Below are 16,124 nucleotides of genomic sequence, written 5' to 3' on the forward strand. Positions count from 1 at the left end.
GAAAATAGAAGTGATGATGTGGTAACTTGATCTATTGTTTAATCAAAAGGTGTCTTTGCCTGAATAAATTAAAATAAGCAGCGCGGCGTCAAAGTGCCGGTCGCTGTCAAAACAATTCAATATTCGGCGCCAGGACGGAGCATATCGAGTTTCAGCTAAACATCCTTTTTCAAGAGAACGATCGAGCCGCTCAAGAGACGTAAATCTTAAGTTTCATTTACTCTGCACTCGAGTGTAAAGAAGGCATTTTTGGCGCAAGGGAGCAAGAACAAGCAAGGGTGACTTCTGAATTCGCCGCATGTGTAGTTAGCTGATGCATCCAAAAATGATGCGCTCCCCCTTTCAAGGGTGGAAGGAAAAGAGGAAGAGGAAAATGATGCCAGAGAAAACAGAGGCCGGCAAAGAAGGAAGCAACGGGTCCTTGCGCGAGGGGGTTCCAAATGATGGGGTGGGCGCTGCTTTTTCTCCAAAGAGAGAGAGTCAAGTGTAATATGGGGACAGACGCGGAGACAACAATCAGCCGGCCAAAATATTTATGCATGCTTGGCACACACGTACTCTGTGTATGACAATACACAGAGCCGAAAATCAATAGGCACCGTGTGAAAGAAACATCGTGGACGGCCAAACCTGCTTTGCAGGTAAAACGCGCTACAAGACATCTGCATCAGCAAGAGAACTAGTTTATCGGGTGGCGACATTCCAAGCAGATAAGTACTGTGCCAGGAAGCGGCGAAAATCAGTTAGCTGCATTTTCTATAAAATAACGACTCGAATGCGGTCGAAGAGAGTACTCCGCTAACCCACTTTATGACTATCTGCATTTCCGAGAATTTCCTCGGGACCGGCAGGTTGACGCCGCGCGATAGAGGCAAAGCATCAAATATTTATGGCGCGGCGATTTGGCCGCCGAGCAACGAACGGTGTGTGAGAAGGAGAGCGAACAATCGCGCCGGGCTTCTTCGACACGATTCACTCGTTTTTCTGCACGACAAAAAAATTATTGAATACATTAAGCGAATTATAGCTTCGTGTGCGTACAGCAATTATTACAACTGCACTTCCAGGAAGACAGAGGCACTCGCCGGAGGAATGACTACATAATTTTCCTCTCCCGTAATTCAAATGGGCGAAGAATTCGATCAATATTACTTTTTTTCAAATGCAAATTTCATTTCAACCCCATATTTAATTTTGATAATAAATTATTCAAATCTATTAAATTCAAAGTAGGGCAAGCTGCTGGCGTTCTAATCGATTATACGCTTGCTACGTTCGGAAGAGCGGATTTCCGAGAAATTTCTGACACAAACTCGTCAAAACGCACCCCCATCGGCAGCCCCAACAAGCTAATTTGAGCGATTGATGCGTACCTGGCCAGCAGCTGGCGCAAATGAGAGCAACCTGGCCGCCCATGGTGGGTGCCCGGCGATCGCGACCTCGTCCGTCCGCAGATTGAGCTGCCACTGACTGAACCGACTCACTAGAGCTACTACTACGGGCCGGGCGGCCGAGATGCGAGAGAGTTATCGCGGCGCTTAGCCGCGCACTCGCTGATAGGATAGGGGAACCGAGTGTGTACTACTGCTGGGGGATGAAAGAGATGACGGGGGTTGGTCGGCCGGTCGGTAGTTGAGAGCAAGCGGTACGCGCGCGGTGGTTGAGCAAAATCGATGATACATACAAGAATGTGAGAGTGTGTGTGGAGACATTTATTGGCCCGCACGGAGCAGCGCTTCCTGCTTGTTTGCATAAAACAATAAATAGACTGCGGCCGTGCTTAACCGGATTAATCTTGTCATTCCGGGGCGGGGTGAATAGGAAGACGGTAAAAAAATGAGCATGCAGCCGGTTGATCATTTTCTGTCAGCATAAATCGGCTCGCTTTTTTAATAGTCGAATCGATATAGAGCGGGAGGGCGCGCAATGTGGAGGCACGTGTGCCCTTTTCGTACCAGATTGATTCTTATTTATGACGAGAGGCCCTTTTTGTTTCGAGCAGACTGGAGCGCGCACTTAATTGCGATTTGATGGCAAAAAAATACGGCTGGCACACGCAGAGGCCGCATCGCCTGCATTTAAATGATAAATGATACGGCTCTTTTCGTTTGGAAACAATTCTCAACCCTCGTGTGTACCGACTGACAAAAGGCACTGCTGAAGAACAAAAAAAAAAATAGCGACCGACACCCATGCAAAACTCCAAAAATAAACACTAACAAAAAAGTTGAAATGGCATGCTTGAACTCTTTTTTTTTTAATTGGAAAGCAAAAATGATATTTTACCTCCTAATGACTGCTGGTCGCTCTGGACTTTGCTTTTGGTAATTGGCTGTTTGGTAGTTACCGTAGGTTGCCTCCCTCCCCCCTGTCTGTTGGTTTGCGGACTCTGAGGGCCATTGCTGAGGCCCACGGGGCCCCCCTCGGTTGGATGGACTCGCGGTTGAGCTGCTGCTGCTGCTGGGGTGGCGCCGTCCTCCAGAGGGGCGCTCGACAGAAGGTCCCACTGGCGCAGTTTCTCGCGGTCGATCTCGAAAGAGGGAGGAAGGCTTTCCTCTAAAAAATGCGGCTGTTGGCTGCCGTTTTGTGCCGCTGGTGGCCGGAACATCTCGTTGTCCACGTCGAACTCGTATCTGTCCACGTAGGTCTGGCCGCGGCGGTTTCGCTCCATGCTTTCCGTCGGCAGCAGCCGTTCGTAGAGGCCCGAGTCCTCCTCAGGTGGCGGCGGTGGCGGCACTTGATTTTGCCTGGACGCGCTCCTGCGTCCCTCCCTGTAGTCGCTCTCGTACAATTCTTTGGAACGAATCATCCGTGGTCTGACAGCCACGTCGTTCACGTAGGTCACGTCCCGGGTCACTTTAGCCGGCCTCTGAGCACCGGCAAGGTGGTCAACGCTTCTGCGACCTGAAGGGCCTGGTGCCGGCGCCGGTGGCGATTCGTTTTCATCGAGGTCATCCAGAGATCGGGTGTGCCTAATACTAACTCGTCTCAGGGACTCCCTCCAAAGGGTGTCTTCTTCCCACGGGTCGGCGCCTTCGTTGGTTGGCTCCAATTCCAAGGGCTGCTGAAGACCTTCTTCAACATCAACAAGTCCTTCCAACGAGCGGCTGCGGCGGCGCGCCTCAAACGAAGACTCAAATTTATCTCGCAGGCCTGCAGGGTAGAGGTTTCTCGTTGCAATATCAGGGTCAGGTGTTTTTGACCTGCGCCTCTGCAGGTGCCGCTTTTGAGCCATTTTTCTCAGCGTGTCCGCCTCGTAAATATTTCGCTCGTCAACCGGAACGCTTTTAGAGACGAGCCCTGCAGTTGTATTTCTGATTTCTTCAGCTATTAAATTGGGGTCGTTCAGATCTAAAATTCCGTTTAGCAAAGGAATGGGGTTGACGTGACGGCCGACGTCGCTGCGTTTTCCTTCGAGGCCGTCGTTCCTTTGGTTGTTCAGCCTCGAGCTTGGGCGCAACTGATTAACAGCGTGCTGTTGGTACCTGTCGTACATCGAGTTAGTCTCCTCGTCCATTACTTTTAGCAGGTCAGAGTAATAATAGGGCGCCCCACCGGCAGCCTCATTTTTACCTGGCGAAGTTTCAGCCCGACTTCTGCTCCGAGCTCCATTTTGATTTTCGTCCTCGACCACAACAGACGTCACTGGCTGACTAACACTGGGTGGAAATATCTCCCTGAATAGAAGGTCTGACTTCAGGTCTTTGGGCAGAGGTTTGTTTGTGGCGTACATATTCTCGTCCTGCGCAATTATATCTTTGTGGTAAGCACTTTCGGAAATTCCATATTTGGTATAATCAGTCAGAAAACTGCTCTCTTCAAAACTGTCCAACAGCTCCTCAGATACTGGTCTGCGTTTCAGTCTGTCTGCTTCACTGCCGTCCATCGAGGACCTTCCAGGAGCTGAACGGAGGCTGCTGAAAGAATTATTTTCTGGCCACTTTTGAACATCTTGAGAACCGTGAGAATGTCTGCTCAGGTCGAGGGAAAAATCTTCGTCTTCGTCATCCAGCGGCGGCAAAGTGGATGGTATCGGAGGTGGAGACACCAAATCACTGTCCGACGAGTCGTGGGGGTCATTGTTGCGACTACCAACGCCTAAATAATAGGAAGCTGGACGGAAGGTGTCCGAGAGGCTGAAACGCGGGTGGTGAGGCGTGTCCAGGTTTTCCAAGTCTTTAGAAGCCTCATCATCGGCGTCATCACTGTCCGACTTGTCCTTCTGACTTGAAGTGGAGTTCAAAATGTCCGGCAGGGCGCGCAGAGTATCGCTGGCGCCTTCATTGTAGACGACTGTTCTGCTGCTGGACGAAGTGCTGGAAGTTTTGCTGTGCTCGATGTGCAAACTGTCCATCTTTGGCAGGGAAAGACTCAAAGGCTTCAAGGGATCGATCGGTGGCACCTCCATGTAGACAGGTTCGTATTTTGTAGTCGCCTTATAAAGGAACTCATAGTGCGAATCTTCCTCTTCTGATTTTTTGCTGGTATCGATTTCAAAGTATTTCATCTCCTGGCAAATTGCGCTATCGTTTCTCTCAAAAACTGAATTAAGCGTTTTAACACCATCCTCACCCATTTCAACATACGAGCACTCCTCCAACTGTAAAACGGGTCCGTTTTGCTCCAGTATTGACTTTTTGGATGGAGTCATTGGCAGGTAGTGTTCCTCGGCAGCAGCAACGGAAATTTCCGGCGTTTTTATTCTCTCCGAAACTGGCGGATTCGGACTTGGCGAACTCCTGGATGACGCACTGTCTTCGTGCGCCACCATTGATTCGGCTAAACTCAGCCTCGTATAGCCCGGCGCCGGCAAGTCTTCCATCTGCAGCTTCTTTGAAGGCTGCTTTCTCTTTCTATTTTGCAACTCCTTTCTTTTCGCGTGAAGTTCTCTGCCAGAGCTGACAAAACCATCTTTGATGCCGAGGGCGGCTGCGATTTCCTCGTCGTCGTCCTCACTGCGTTCGCCGGCGCGTGAAACGCACCTCCGCTGCTGCTTCATCTCGCTCACGTTCTTCCTCAGCTTGCTCTCGTCCACGTAGTTAATTTCCGCATCGCTTGAAGTGTCGTAAAGCAAAGTCTCCGTGTCGCTAAAAACGCATCTTTTCGCCTCTTTGGCGGAAATAATTTCCTGTTCCCTGGCCAAAGCAGCCGACTTTCTCTCAAAATCGGCCAGCAGATCTCGCACAGATTTATTATTGTTGCTGGAGCCACTTTTCGGAGGCGACTTTGATACTCGCTGGGCGCTCTCAGTCTCGCCCGGCTCACCAAGGGCAAAACTGCGTAAGTTGATTTGCCGTGATTTTCTCAAACTCGCAATTTCCTCCTCCTCTTTGGTTTCGATGGTTGATTTGCTGCCAGGGGATGAAAGTGGCTCTATATTTTGGTAATTTGAAGGAGACTCCTGCATTTGAAATTTCACTCTGCTGGGAGACCTTTCTTGTCCGCCTTCAGGACTGTTTTTTACTTTCGGCGGAGAGGCTTCAAATATGCTACTGTGAATGTACTGATAGGAAAACTCTTTAATCAACTGCGATTCGTCTGTCGGCTGGCTCAAAATGCTCGACTTTGGCGGGACGGTTCTCTTGATTTCGGCGCCAGCGCCTTGCACTCTCAGAGAGTCGTAACCACTGTCGGAATGTTTGCCATTTCTGTCCTCCATCGGAATGAGACGCTGGATGGACGCAGTCGTGGGTGTCGTTTTACCAATCGCCGGGTGCAGATGAGTGGGGATGGGGGTTGGCTGCTCAGACTTGCTTGGGGAGGTTTGTTGAGGCGCGTACCTAGTCAGGGTGTCGCTGCTTTTCTTGACGCCGTACGCATCGTGCGAGTAGTGGACGTCGGGTGGGATTCGGTGCTGCTTTTTCTCGCCGAAAGCGTTTATGTTCACATAATCAGGGGTGAAGGGAAGCACGGCACTACCTGACGGGGTGTGCACCCTTCGTCTTTCGTCCACAGTGTCGACTCTGCCTGCTTGCTGGCTGGAAGTTGCCGACTTTCTCGGGCGTCGATTACTGCGGGCCTCCCGCTGGACATCTAGATAAACAATAATGGGCACTCTAAACGCTTAGAAAAATGCATCAACGGAGAATATTATTGCAGCAAGATGAAAGCGTTTCTCCGGCAGAAATTTTAAATTTTTGTTAGAGCATGCAATTTTATTTGAGAAAGGAAGAGATGTTTTGGTTTAATTTTATTTTATATAAGTGTTTAAAGTGCCCGATGCCCATGCTTAAGACGTTTATTGTAATCAGTTCTAGCTACAGAATTTAAAGGAGTAATTTTTTTTTAATTTTTTCTCTCTTTGTCATGAAATTTATAGAAATTTTAGGAGGCCGCGCAGTAGATTCATTTTACTGCCCTGAAGTTAGTTGAAAATGTTTGATTTAGATGCCAGCAAGCAGACAGATTTCACACCTTCCGGGCGAGTTTTGTTATTTTTTAATTTGATTTAAAGTGTATTCCACAGGAGGCAGCCGACAACAGACTTACCAAGAGTTATGCAGCCATTACATGCGCACCAGCGAGATTTGTCTAGTTCATGCCAGCAGATATTGTATATATGTTTGAATAGAAAATGTAATGCCTTTTAGTACCACAGTTTTGGATCCGCCTAAACCACGAGCAAAAGGAAGGGTTGATAGAAAGGTTTACTCACCCTCATCGTCCGAAGAGTACGAGTTTCTTCTTTGGATGGGAGGCGCAGACCGTCTACCAGGGTCCTGACTTCGACTCCGACTGGAGGTCGACGAATTTGGACCTCTGGTGGGCTGCCGCCTTGGTCTGAAGGTCACTGAACCGGCATCGCTGCCAGGGGTGGCAGGAGCGTCAGGGGTCCTCAGCAGAAGGTGCGACAAGGGCGAATGGGCGATCGAGTTGTCATGGGGTCGTGGAGAGGATTTTCTTGTCAAAGGGGACTGAAGCATTCGCTGCTTCCACTCCAACAGACGTTGCATTGATTCCTCTCTCTGCAATGAAAGTGAAAATGAAATTGATATATGTGCAGTAAAAATTAAAAACAGTATTCGCAATACAAGTTTAAGAAATGAAAATCTTTTGTAAATCTAATCAAGTGTGATTTAATAAGATTCCGAGTTTACATTTTTTATAAAGCTTCTTGTCATTAAATTATTTTCCTCGCCATTTTAAAAATATAAACCATTAGCCTTAGATGGTTCGAATCATTTGAATAAAAAATTAGATAAGACATTTAAAAATAATTTTAAAATCTTAGATTATTTTATTCTTCAAGATTATCAGTTTTCATGTCTAAAAAGAGAATTTATTAGAAAAAATTTGATTAAAACTTGTTCCAATTTGGAAATATAAGTTTTAAAAATATTTATATAAATAAGCAAATTATTAATTTAATTTTTCACTTTACCTGTTGGATTTTCTTTTCACTTCCTGGAGCTTCCGTTTGTTCATGTTGTTCATGCCTTGACTTATGTCTCGGCAATCTGGCACTGGCACTTCTCATAAATTGATTACCATGTCTGTCCATTTGCTCACTGTACCTCCTGGAGGGGCCAACGATCTGCTGTTCCTCGGCCACTCGTCCGTCAGGTTGAGCCACTCCAGGTCTTGCGTGGGTCGGTGGCTTAACCTTGGTTTCTCCGGGGTGTTTCTGCATAGGAGTTGTTCTTCCTGAATGGGCTTGGGCGTGCATGTAGAGCGACTGTCTCATTTTTCGCGCGTAACTCTCCTCCGACCAGTAATCGTCGTTGTGAACTTCGATACTGGACTTTGGGCGCTCAACCGGGCGCGAGTTCTTTTCTCTCCGAGGAACAACACTCGGTGGCACATCCCTAATGTCAGTTTCTAAAAAGTCTGCACTGTGCGGCCGAGGTGGATGGCCGGCTGGAGGTTTGGGCCGGGGTTTGACTGGGGGTGCAGGACTGGTCATCCTGAAGGCCTGTTTTGGCAGGGTGGCTGGCGGGGGCTGTTTTGTGGGTGGCTCCAGAGGTCGCTGAGGTCCAACAGGTTTGACGTAAGTTTTTGTAACATCAGGAGGCGGCTTTGCGTAGTTATTATTATCATGAGGGGATGATTTGTGGTTGTCCAGTTTTGGCTCATTCATGTACGCCTGCGGCGGTGGCGGCGGCCACGCACCTTTGCGCCCGTAAACGTCCTCGTAGTCAAGAGGCCGGCCGTAAGGGTCAGGTGTGCGCCCCTCAGTGTGAGACCTTGGAGAAACGCCGTAAATTCCTCCTCGAGGGGTGAGTTGTTGGGGATGCGGGGGCCGTTCTGGACTCGGCTCCGGCGAGTCACCCTGAGGTAGGCGTTTGGGTTTCGGGGGTGCGTTGGCGTAGAGGGGTTGCATGTTGGGAGGGCCCCAGCCATTGGTTTCAACGCCTTCCTTAGCACTGGCGCCGTCACCACCCTGTCTGGGGGTGGTGTTTCCTCGAGGTGAGCGGTAACCGTGGAATCCGGAATCACTGTCATCAGCGCTTTGCGAGACGGACGACACGCTTGGTCTACTGGATGACGCAGGTTCTTCCCATCTATATAAAAAAAATTTGAAATTAATTTAATTACAGTTTTCAGTCACAGAATAAAAATATTACTTAAAAACTTCAACGATTTAAAAAGCTTAAAACAGTAAGGATTTTAGATAATCTCACATAAAATTTTGATAGAGCATTTTTTGTCTAATAATATTAAATATTGGATAATTTTAAAAATGAATAAATATTTTAATTCAGAAATGGAATGGAACAAAAAGAAAAATTGATATTTTATAATAATTAAAATTTTATAAATATAAACAATTGGTTTTTCACTTTTTTCTTAAACAATGAACAACTCGCAAAACCCAACGAGGAAAAGCCAACTTTGAATTTAAACAAGATTAAAAAAATGTATAGTTAAAAGTAAAAAAAAAGTTTATTTAAAAAAAGCAATATTTAAAATAAAAAATAATAATATTTCATTTATCTGATCAAAATTATCAGATATAAAGTTAAATAAACTTACGAAGGCACCGCTGTTTGCAAAATTGATGCTAGGCTCATGGCATTCATCCATCGCACCATCATTTCCCGTGAATCAGCAGCAAAAAAATATGTGCGCATGTTGTGGTGCTCAGCTTTAAATGAGAACTTGCGGAAGACCCTGTCGTCCGGAGCACAGGGGCTAATTTTGTACGACGGCAGCAGAATTGAGCCTAAAAGTTTTTCTTCCTCAGGTCCTGCAAATGGAAAAATGAGTTATAAAATAATTAATTTAATATTAGAGGTTGCAAACCTTTGTAGTAGAAAAGGCAGTACTCGGAAAGCACGAACCAGCGGCGTTTCCACAGCATCAGACCCTCACTGCCCTGTTTGTAGAGCCACCCCTGCAGGGTGACCTTGGCCGCGGACGGTCTCTGGACCATTGGAGAACGCAATTGGGTCTGACGACCTCCACTGCTGTCTCTGCTCCGTCTCCTCCCGTGCTGCAAACAGAGAAAGAGTTTTAAAATCACAGGTACAAACACAGACATGCGGTATGTATTTGCATTTCAGCACATTAGCATACTGCGGCACTCTCTTTTTTCGCCTTTTGCTCTTCCGTTTGTACGAATAAATTGTTTTTTTTTCTACATATGTATGGGTACTCTCCACTGATTGCCGCTTATTACCAACTCTTTTTGATCTCGCTACAGAGAGATAGAAAAGGCAAAAAAAGCCGCTGAGTTCTGTAGCCAAATGGTCTGGATTTTTTTTAAACAATTTGTCCGCAGAGGAAAGAGGATTTTCATCAATTTTTAATTAAATGAAAGAGTACAAATTTTCAATTGTAAAAACACTTTTGTGATTAAATTATTCCCTCGCTTAAAATGTTGGATGAAATTTTAATTATTATACAATATTACTGGATACATTTTTCAAATAATATTATTGAAACTCTTAAAATCTGTTCATTATTTTTAAAGTGTTATTATTCAATTTTTATGGTTAATTTAATTTAAAGACACTTAATAATATTTCATTTTGAAATGAAATCATATTTCAATTGAAAGCATTTTTGTATTAAATAATTTTGTTGGAATTTCGACCCACTTGGCAAGATGAGTTTGCAATGGAATCCAGTTTGTCTATACACTTTTAGCACGGGCTTTTATTCAGTGCTCCACAAAAGGATCCGCTGAGGATTTAGCACAGTTGGCAAACACGAATTAGCGTGGCTCGTCTTTCAGCGCGGCCCGACAACGGCAGCTAATTAAACACCCTCTCGCCATGAACACCGGTGCAAGTGAAAAGCAAGGCCCACGGCGCGGCACCCCTAAATGAATCACGACCTCTCTCGTCCTCTCCACCCGTCCGGTCCGCGGGCGAGCGAGACTGAGTGCTCGTTGAAATACAAATTGGCTCGCGGTGAAAGAGGCTTCCATTGTTATCATTCATCGCATTGGGCTGGCCGGGAGTTTGTCCGCGCGGAAAGAAAGAGAATTGGCTGATTTCGGCTCCGACAATGGCATTAAAAACTCGCCGAATTCGGCTCATTGTGAGTCTGGCTTTGATTGCTCCATTCAGCTGCGGGCATAAATATTTGAGCTCGACCATGCATGCGACCTTTTTTTAAATGAAAAATTCAAACATGCACCGTGTCTGTAGGGACGGCAGGTGAATAATTCAAGACCAACTTTTTGATTAATCATACATATAACGCTGCTTCGGACAAATTTTTGACTGACGTTGAAAATCTAATTTATGCATAGAGAGTTCTATGAACCCGGGCACATTTTACATACACCAATCCCGAGAGGTGTGACCCAGGTTTTGTGTTTATAGTTGCAAACTATCGATCCCCCCGGCGAACCTGCTTTAAAGCCAGAGCCCGACTGACTGACTGAGAATGTGTGCAATGTGCGCTGGGTTGCAAATAACGCCGGCTGTCTGCAAGATAATTGAAATGCACTTTCGTTCCATGTTGTGTCTGCTGTATTTTTTTTTATCTCTCTTATATTTTTTTTTTCATTCTATCCTTTGAAAAGCTGTTTCGTCGCCCCATAGCTGACTATGACAGAGACCAAGGACGTGTTTTTAATGAATCTGTTGCAGAATCAAAGACGGCGCCGCCGCAGCTTGAAGAAATGAAGCAGAAATCCTGATAGCGAGTTATGCAACCGGAGCACTTTTAAAGCTTTGCTCACATCATCAAGAGAATCGGGGCTTCGGGTGCATAATGAAAAATCTATACACGGCTAATTGACTTTGTAACTAATCGTCTTGTGTAAAATAAAGTTTTTCCAACAGGTTGCAGAGCCATTACGGAGTTTTATGAATCCAATAAAACGCGCACCGAGTCATCGATAAATTTCGCAAAGCACTTATATTTATAGAGCAAGATTCGAGCTCTTGAAGTTGGAAAATAAATCAACTGCTTCTGTGTGTACGTAAGAGTTGTTGAAAAATTCACGCTGCCCACTTGTACGCCGGCTGTGTGTCAATTAGGCGGCGCGTTTGTTTTTGCGAAAGTGCACCCGGCACAGAGAGTCAAGAGAGGTGGCGGCGGCGAATCGATTGCCGCCGCCGCTTGGGTGACAAACGCACACACTCTGCACTCGCCACTTTGGCTCGCTACTTAATTTTGCATTGGCTGAAAAAGCCAACCGACCAACCGTGCGCAGATAAAAGTGACGAAGGCAGCACGTCAACGCGAAAAACAAGAGGAAAATGAAATTTTGACAACAAAATTCAATTGAAAATACTAGACATTCTTTATAAAATTGAAAATTGAATAATTTATTAAAATAAAAATACAGAGTGTTGATAAAAAAAGCAATATTGAACGTTTTATTTAAAATTTATTTTTTTAGTGTTAGAGGTTATTACAATTGTTTCTGTGTCTTTTGTTTTAAATGTAAAATAATTATCTATATTAATTTCAGCAAACTTATATTTTTTCCTTAATGTTTAAAATGTGTTACTAACTAAAACTCTGAAACTGTAAAACTCAGTTTAATTAATGAAATATGATGAAGTATCAAAAGGCTTTTAAAAATCTAAGTTTGGCACTTTTTCATATTCTTACTTCCAACAAAATTATTCGCCCAGTTGAATTGAACAGAGATAATTTTTTTTTTTTTTTTTTTTTTTATATTTGCTTTGTAATTCATGCATCAGCAACAACGAGCAAAAGAAAAATACAGACGAAACAAATAAAATAGCTTTTTCTATTTTGGCTTTCACTAAGTTTTACAGTGATTGAAATTAATTCAACTTTATTTGTAAAAAATTTGAAATTCTAATAATTTACATTATTATTCGTTTTATTGTGAAAGGTTTCAAATTCACTGTGCTTCAACTTCGAATTTAAAAGATCTCATTTTCAGCCGGATTCAATCTCAGACACTCTGAATGAGCAAACAGAACACAATCCTCCCCAAGAGCAATAAAATGCGAGTACATTAGCCCCGGAATATAAGTGAGCTGAAAGTGCTTGTCATCTCAATAACAAAAAGGTGCCGCGGCAAACTTGTTTTCGGCAAAGCGAACGCACGCCCTCTTTGAAAAATGAGACGATGCCGGCAGAATTTTGCGCATAGTGCGAAAATATTCCGTGCAGGCTCCTCTCTGCCGTGCGCGCGTCTTTCGCTTGTCTGATAATAAATTCCGACGCAGGTACGCGTAATTTCCAGCGTTATGGAAAACGTGCCGGAGATGAGAAGATGGCTTGCAGAGTCCGTCTTCTTCTTCTTCTCTCTCCGCAGCGTCGGCTTTTTGCACATGGTGCGGCGGCCGCTCGCTCTTTGCGCCGGCAATTGAATGAACATCGATCTGGCTCTCAAGCAAAAGGCGTCTTAAACGAGACACATTGTAGAGAATTTCTGCTTTTGTCTCGTGCGCCAAATCAATAAAATGCTGCGCGAGATTTCTCAGAAAGAGCGAAATTTAAAAAGTTTTCCTTTTCCAACAAATGCGTTTCCCACTCTCGGTGCCGCAATTGCGCTTTGACACTTGACGGATCGCTTGCCAAAGAAGTTTACCCTTTTCAATCAAGTCGGTAATAAATAATTTTCTAGCAAAGAGCAATTTGTCTTCGATTTCGCAAACTTTAGAGATCGTTTCATGCAAAATACGTGGGACTGAAAACGCGTTTAATTGCTTTTAGCACTAATGGAGATAAATAAGTGCCAAGCAATGAGGTTAATTACCTTCATGACGTCCATGGCGAACGCTGTGTGATGAGGTGTTTGGCCCACAGGAGGGTCGAGCCTGAAACAAAACAAACAAACAAACAAACATTAATTGTCACTTCCTTTAAAAAGAAAAAGAAACAAGCAATGATTAAATTACTTAAATAGAACTTGCATGAGATGATTGGGTGGAAGTTATTTTATGTTTTTAACAATCTTTTAAATTTTCTTACTTAGCGCAATAATATAAATATTGTTAATTTAAACCATTAAAAACAAAACTTTCCCCAGAATTTGTTTCTTCCTAATCCTTTCAATTTTTGCTTATATAAAATTAACTTTCAATTTTAAATTACATTATTTCTAATTGTAAGGAGTATTTAACTGCCTTCATCGTGTTAGGTGTGTGCGGACACATAAAACTTGATTTACTCTAATTTTTTTTTATTATGAAGGAAAATTGGATATTTATAATTCTAATTTGCTTAATTAACTTTCTATACATCAAATTATTTACTATCTTGTTATTTTTCTTTTGATACTTCTAACATTAATAAAACTGCAGAATTTTAAGAATTAACAAATTCTAAGCTAATTTTTAACAAAACTCATAAATTTTTTTGTTAAGTTCTTATTGTGTTCTAAATCAATCTGAAAATTCATAAAAAAAATACTACCATTAACAAATTTTTAAATTAAAAATCTACTTGCAAATGATCAAATATTTTCCACAAAATTTACAGATGAAAGTAAAATTTCGAACGGATTTTGTCCCCAAGTGACCTATTTTTGTCATCGTCACTGCACACGCAAGAAGAAAAGAGAGGGCGATTGATTGGCAAGGACCGTGCATCAGTCGGCGGCGGCGGCGGCGGCAGCGTGCGTTCCCAAATACTGCAGTGCTCCGGGAGACTCATCGCTCGCTCGGCGGCCGCTTTGAAACAACACTGAACGCGCAACGGCCAAGGGAAGCCTCGCAGGGTTCGAGGAAGAAGCCCCTCGAGTGACCATTAAGGTGGTGGGTCTTATCAGCTCATCCCCCGAGGATGAATTGCGATGCGCAAAGTGGCTTCGAAATTCGCGCTAATCGCACAAAAACAGAGGCAAGAAACACAACACAGCTTTATACCTATCGACCGTGCGGAATTTGGCACCGAGTACTGTGCTGTTGTGCTAATTTCACTTTCTGAATCACAACCACCCGGAATAACAACACTCTAGAACGGTCTGCCAGCGTGTTAAAGACTTAAAAATTACAAAAAGGTATAAAAAGAAATGGAAAAATATTTTAAATAAAAAAAATTATGAAATCAAGAATTGTTTGGAATTTAATTTAAAGTCGAATAAAGGGTGGAAAAAAGTTTGTACCACGACCAGCAGTGCCAGAGACAGGTGAACATCTCGCCGGTTGCCGGGATCACGTGCACGGAGCGCGGCTGCTGGAGCAAGTCTGGAGCACCGACTGGCGGCGCTCGCACACCCAGCCGTGTTTTGCTCCGACTATCGGACAACTTCGCAAAAAGCCTCGACTTCCTTCGCCAAAATTATCATTGCGGATCTCTCTCGTGTTGAATGTGCGGTCCACGGAGAGGGCCAACCACCCCGCCGATCGAATCAACCCCCTCGGCCACGTCTATGTTTTATGCCGCGCCAGACGTGCTTCACTTAGGGAATTAATTTTTTTGCGAAAACGATCGATTTGACGTTAATAATTTATAAAATAAAAACCGAATTTATCTTATAGAAATTATTATACTTGCTATTGGTGGTTCGTTTTGACCAACAATTCCTTTTCTTTTCAAATAAATTGTTTTCAACAATTGAATGTAACAATTTGTACAATTAAACAACAATAATTAATAATAATACCAACATATGACAAAAACAAATAAAAATTTCAGGCTCAAAATATTCGCTTTAAAATATTATGGAATAAATTATTTTTCGAAGCATTCTTTTATTTTCATTAAATTTTTCTGAAGTATTATCATTTTATTTTGAAACTCGATAATAAATATTTCACATTGATATTTAAATTTTTTTTCTAAATAAAAAATAAGGTTTAACAAGTAATTTTACTTCATTAACCACATCCATGTTTTAACATTTAATTTGAAATTGCTGTCCAATAAATTCCACTTAATCACGTTATTTGTGCACGATTATGCTAAAATGCCATCTCGGCAATTGCGCCAACCCATTTTGTCTGCCCATTACTTAATGAACTACAGTTACTTGCGGCGCGTCTAGTGACAGATTTATTGAAAGACGCCGGTTGAGCCAGGTCAGTGACTTGAGCGTGCCTCGCGATCGGCCTTTCCTTGAAGATCCATCCCACTATTATGGCAATTTTGCACTTTCACTGTGGGTGCAGCGCCGGTTACGCGTCGCATGAACACCTTTCCGTCTGCTTATCTATAGGCACTCAAATGCGGCCTCTTCAAACGTCGTCATAAAACACACTTCAAGTGACGGTTATTGTTTCAAATGCCGTAAATTTAATTAAGCAGCGTTTAAGCGCCATGCGGAAGAAAGAATGCGCGTTTGCGTTTTGCTTTGCCTCATTAGCATTACTCTCATGTATAATACGCCTCTTTGGCGACATTTATGCATGGTTGATATTTATTAATCTCTTTACATATTTCATTCTGTTTTATTAATTATAGCTTCTCTTTCTCTTAACTTCAATTCTTGAATTGTGACAAATAAACCAGAAGTAACATTGATAATTGTGATACAATAAAAACCAAAATAAGAAAATTAAGTAAAAAAAGTATTTAGATTAATTAATTTTTGAAATTTCATTCAGTTGTTGAATAACAAAATTAAAATGTTTTTTCATAATATGAATAATATGAATCATTTTCATCATTTGCAAATCACGCATCAACACAAAGAGCTTAGATAGTGATGAATACTTTGGATCAAAGCTGTCGTTAAAATAGATTCGCTGATCGACCAAATAATTATTAAATAAATCAGATATTATAAAATTGCAAAACCT

At 43.2% G+C, this 16,124-nt stretch overlaps 1 protein-coding gene across 8 annotated transcripts in view; it reads right to left on the bottom strand.

Moving 5' to 3' along the window:
• Positions 1-16,124, bottom strand: part of LOC132201047 (uncharacterized) — a 66,889-nt gene that overhangs the window by 7,713 nt on the left and 43,052 nt on the right. For all 8 annotated transcript variants that reach the window (XM_059626920.1, XM_059626914.1, XM_059626917.1 and 5 more), the window contains 6 exons: positions 13,139-13,199; positions 9,244-9,433; positions 8,974-9,187; positions 7,382-8,501; positions 6,656-6,965; positions 2,287-6,033 (listed from right to left, as the gene is read on the bottom strand). In XM_059626920.1, coding sequence (XP_059482903.1) covers positions 2,287-6,033; positions 6,656-6,965; positions 7,382-8,501; positions 8,974-9,187; positions 9,244-9,433; positions 13,139-13,153 — 5,596 coding nt within the window. In that variant the 5' untranslated portion in view covers positions 13,154-13,199. The remainder of the gene's footprint in view (positions 1-2,286; positions 6,034-6,655; positions 6,966-7,381; positions 8,502-8,973; positions 9,188-9,243; positions 9,434-13,138; positions 13,200-16,124) is intronic.

Source organism: Neocloeon triangulifer, unplaced genomic scaffold (assembly GCF_031216515.1).
Source record: "Neocloeon triangulifer isolate White Clay Creek 2 clone unplaced genomic scaffold, ASM3121651v1 ptg000014l, whole genome shotgun sequence".
NCBI classification, from domain to species: domain Eukaryota; kingdom Metazoa; phylum Arthropoda; class Insecta; order Ephemeroptera; family Baetidae; genus Neocloeon; species Neocloeon triangulifer.